The sequence below is a fragment of the Peromyscus leucopus genome, chromosome 22 (genome assembly GCF_004664715.2).
Source record: "Peromyscus leucopus breed LL Stock chromosome 22, UCI_PerLeu_2.1, whole genome shotgun sequence".
Lineage (NCBI taxonomy): Eukaryota > Metazoa > Chordata > Mammalia > Rodentia > Cricetidae > Peromyscus > Peromyscus leucopus.
The window spans coordinates 50486044-50490961 of NC_051081.1; the positions used below are offsets into that span (position 1 = coordinate 50486044).

At 42.4% G+C, this 4918-nt stretch overlaps 1 protein-coding gene across 2 annotated transcripts in view; it reads right to left on the minus strand.

Moving 5' to 3' along the window:
* The window catches only part of Sh3yl1 (SH3 and SYLF domain containing 1), a 41727-nt gene extending 36864 nt beyond the window's left edge, over positions 1-4863 (minus strand). The window contains exon 1 of one of the 2 annotated variants that reach the window (XM_028857464.2): positions 4313-4863. In XM_028857464.2, the coding sequence (XP_028713297.1) occupies position 4313 (1 nt within the window). In that variant the 5' untranslated portion in view covers positions 4314-4863. The remainder of the gene's footprint in view (positions 1-4312) is intronic. The other variant, XM_037198171.1, reaches the window with a different exon arrangement.
* Positions 4864-4918: the final 55 nt, after the last annotated feature.

The following is a 4918-nucleotide window of genomic DNA, read 5'->3' on the forward strand; positions in this document are numbered from 1 at the left end:
CATTTCCTATAATACATTTAAAACTTCCTCCACTATTTTGGCTTCTCAAATTCTAGATCTATTTATTTACCTGATTTTTTCCCCCACATGTGTCACTGAGGGTTTGGGCCTTTTCTCACAGCCCATACCACCCTTTGCCTCTTTCTGCATTTGGCTGATGTTTCTTCAAGTTCATGGTCTTATTTTTCTCTCAGATATGCTCTTTAGACAATAGTGAACTCTTTCCTCAAATTTTATGCCTTCAGCTTAAATTATTCTGCTTGTTTCTCTCCTCTCCATTTCTGTCCTGGTGACATTCACACCTCCTTTTAAGTCCTTGAGTACATCTGACATCCCTGTCTGTAACTGCATCATCAACTGTCATTTCCAGTCTGTCTCTGTCTTGACTGACTTCTCCAGGTCTCAGGTTACATTTTCTTGTTTAGCCCATTTCTTGTAGTTTGATGAGTGCTAGACCCCTTGAGAGTGGCAATTTATGGAGATGAGGTTATGTTGTATTCTAAGTTCCTCCATGTTGTGTGGAACAATGGCTTCAGGCTCTGCCTTGTCCTAGTTTACTTCCTTGTCAAGCAGTGGTTGATCCCATTTTCAGTGCATAAGCCAGGATGACACTTCAGTATCACATTTGAACATGTAGAAACCATTACCTTTCCAGAACCAACTACAAGGCAGACTGGTAAACTATTCATGCAAAGTAAAAAGTACCATCTATGAGCTGACTGGCATAGGTTGGGAACACGTGGATGAAACAAACAAAGGCAGAACAGAAAAAAAAGCAGGTCTCCGACCTTAAGAATGCATCAGGCCAATAAAGAATTCAACACCCTTATCTGGACATCATAAAAGCTGAGGCATCTAATAGCACCATGATGAAGCAGAATCCTTCTACTCATCGTCTGACCATTTGGTGAACACACAACAGGAAGGACAGGCAAAAGTCTCCTAACTGTCTGCAGGGTTTCAGCTTAGCATATTCACTTCTATGGGAATTCCAATCAAGCTTTCTTGTCATCAGTTTCCAACTTAAATTGATGTTCTCCCGGATCTGCACCTTGGAGACATGCCTCGGACTAACCTCTGCCTTGAACCTGCTAAGCTCTGTGTACCTTTAGCAGCTCTTCCAATACATCGGTTAATGTGCTGGTTAGTTTTAACTGTCAACTTGACACAACCTGGAATCGCTTGGGAAGACATTCTTAAAAGAGGAATTATCTAGATCAGGTTGGCCTGTGGACACGTCTGTGGGGAACTGTCTTGACTTAGTCATCATGGGGGCACCATTCCCCAGACAGGGGCTCCTGAACTGTAAGAGAAGCGAAAATGACTGAAAAACAAGTAAGCAAGATTTCATACATTTGTTTTGCTCTACTCTTGACTATAGATATGATGTAACCAGCTGCTTCAAGATGCCGCCACTGTGACTTCTCTCCTATAATGAATTGTAACCTGGAATTGTAAACTGAAATCAAACTTTTTCTCCCCTAAGATGCTTTTTATCAGGGTGGGTTGGTTTAGGATCAATCTTGTTCCAGTGAAGGCTTCAGCAAGTCAGCTGAATTACAAAAATATAAGGAATTCTGTGAAACTTTCTGTAAGATCACATTGCCTGATCAGTTACAGGCAGTAAATTTCAGTCAGAAACAACACTTGTAAACAGAAAGTTTGGATATAGATCTTAGTTCCTGTACTCAGCTTCAAATCTTGAGCCGCTCACTTTCCCTCTATTTTACTATAATGACAACAGAGCATGGGTGTGGGTATCCTATTCAATGGTTCTGCTGAATGACCACAATATCTCCTCAACTTCACATCACAATCAGGATCTGAATACTCATAAAAGCCTTAAACCACTGAATTCCAAAGCCAAGCAAACTATAAGGTTTTCTTTTCTGAAAAGTGACTATGAAATCTCAAGCCAAGAAAGTCCTTTTTCTTCAGAAGCAACTAAAATATTTGAATATTTCTAAATAATTTTAAAATAATGTCATATTATTAATATATTAGGAAGAGTTTATAAAAGTTGGGAAGAAAAAATTTGCTTTGTAAACCTCATAGCTTCAGTAAACTTAAGATCTGGAAATCATTTTTACCTGTTGACAATTTGTTAATAACTCAGGCTAGGGGTCAAAGAGTGTCATTCACATCTTATTCTGAATAAATTTCCACTGGAGTAAGAAAGCTGATCACTACTTCTAAACTAGAACCAAGGTCAGGAACAAAAGCCCAGAGATCAAAGGACCCCTCCCTCTTTTTCTATTAGAATATTATATCATAAATTAATGCCATCAACAACCAACTCTCAACAGACATTAAAGCTCTCAAACAAATAAAAACAAACATCAACAGAAATATAAAAATGGTACATATAGGAAAAGTACATCTAGAAATGGCTTTCTAAATTTTCATTCTGTATTAAAATCCATGTCTTAATTTTTAATTTACAAGGTTAATTTGCTAAGTTGATAAAAATCCCATTAGAAGTCAAAGAAATAAAAACACAACTAGGTTTATATTGTATTTACAACAGTTGATAAAAACTTGGAAAAAAAAAAGAGTTAAGTCTCTCAAGAGGCTCTGAAATGCTGCCTTTCTTGGGAAGCAAAACTTTAAACACTGACATTAACATCTTCCACCTTTGTTTCCAGATCAGTGTAATCTTTCTGGGACTTGAGTTTTAATTACTCACTTTGTCTTAAGGAGACCAAGTCTGTCGAATTAGTAAGTCAGAATCTATGTTCCTGGTCAGACAATTAACCTCCTTAAACAAATTTTACAATCAAATGTGAACTCCACTGCTCCCTCCCCTACACCTGTCTGTGGAGAGGGACAAAGAGCTGCGAGCAAAGGGCAGAAAAATCCTTGCCTTGTACCTGCTTCTCAGAGAATTTCAGGGAGATACTGGCTTAAGACAGGATACATGCTTGTCTGTCATTTTAAAAAAAAGGAAAAAAATAATTCAATATATTTAGACTTTAAACGGTCATTTTACAACACCATTTGCAAATGAGCGAATAGACAAGGACCTGTGACTCTTAGTAGTTAGAATGTACAAATTTTACCTTTGACTTCTATCAACTTTGTATTTTGGAACACTAAATATTTATTTTTTAATAGGGAGAAAACTCCTGAGAATAAAAATAAAGAATAAATGTACCAGAGTTTAAAAATTAAAAAAAATACAACTTTTTGTCAACTTAAAAAAGTAGAAGAGTAGTATTGACTCATTTCACAGAAACTGAACATAGTGAGCCAATAGCCAATTCTCCTTAATGAAGATACCATAAACTGGATGGAAGTTATTACTTATTCTTTTTAAGCTCCAACATAGCAATTTGCAAACAACCAGATGCTGCTAAGGTATTTCAATAACAGGCCACAGAGTAGAATAAAACAGCACCTTAAACCCAGCCCTATTATTCTCTAAACTTTGTGTGCAGGTTTACTAACTCATTATCAACCCAAACATTTCCTCATCTCTCAAGGAAGTACCTTGGCCAAGCAGGAATACAGAACCTGTTCACTTGGTAAACACAGAACAGGGCAAGGCTTCTGCCCCAGGGCAGGGCATTCCTGTGGGTGAGGTAGTTTCTCAAGTCTTTGTGACTGGGGAGATGGGTAACATTTTATTGAAATGAAGTAAAAATGGCACTTTTTGACAGTAGAGAAAACTGCTTCCTATTGTTACCTGTCCATCCAGAGCTCTAAAAAGGAACATACAAGCACTATGTCTAAAGGCACAGCAGCACTCAGCGGCACTCTCCGCCCCCGCTCCTCTAAGTATGGTGTTGCAGAACCAGTGGCCCTATGTGCAAGACTTTACACCTCTTCTTCTGGAAGCCCCAAACCCAAGTGAGGCCCTCCTCTAGGGGAATATCCCTTCCCCCAGAGACCCTCTTCCTACAAAAGCCCTACACAATCCGCGGCTCTGGATCAAAGGTGCAGCTCTCCCCATCCGTGTTAAATACACAGGGTGCCATTTCTCAAAGCGATTTGAAACTCGAAGATGGTAAAGTATCAGATATTAGAAAAATAACAAAATGAAAATCAGTCTTCAAAACTGGAAATGCAGGAGGAGTTTTTCTGCAATGAACTGAAACGACTGTGGTTAACAGTCAACCACAACTTTCATGACCAAGAGTGTAGACACTAATCTTGAGTTCTGAGGGTCTGCAAAAGGTTCCATGGAGTATGAACTTGGTGGACGCGCACAGACAAACCCAGGGACTCGACTGATTCTCGTTCACAATGCCCTTTTCAAGAGGAAGAGTAGACACAGTACCGACTTGCCCCAGCCGCTCAGACCCGTACTCACTGATGCCCGCCGCTCCGCTCGGTGCCGGAGCTCCTCACACCAGCCCAGGAAGAGGAAGGCGTTCTCCTTGGCCAGCCTCTCGGACAGGACCCGCCCAACGGGCGCGCACCTGATCCAGGTGAGGGAGTAGGTGTACGCCCTGCTTTCGCCAATGCAATCACCAGCCCTAGGACCTTGCTCAGAAAACATAGCTCAGTTGCGCCCACCCGCCTCATTCCTCTGGAACCTTCTAAACCACCCCTCTTTTTAATCGGGAAAACCCACTGATGGTGCAGTAACGCGCGGCCTAGGGTCCGGTGGTCCAACGGGGTACCCTGCCCACGAGGGCGGTGCCTCGGAGCAGAGGAGCGCCGCCCAGGGAGGGTCCGTGAGCCAGTGTCCCGGAGCTCATTGGCCGCCCTGGCACGTCCTCATCCGCCCTGCACAGCACCGTGCCACCGTGACCTTATCTGCGCGTTCACTCCGCCCTCTGTCCCTAGGCGTGTGGCCACAGCACAGAGGAGACTCCAGACGCGGTTGCCAGGCCCCGCCCTCCCGTCAGCCCCGCCCTCCCGTCAGCCCCGCCCCACAGCCCCGCCCAGCCCTCCAGGCCACCTCTGGCCCCTC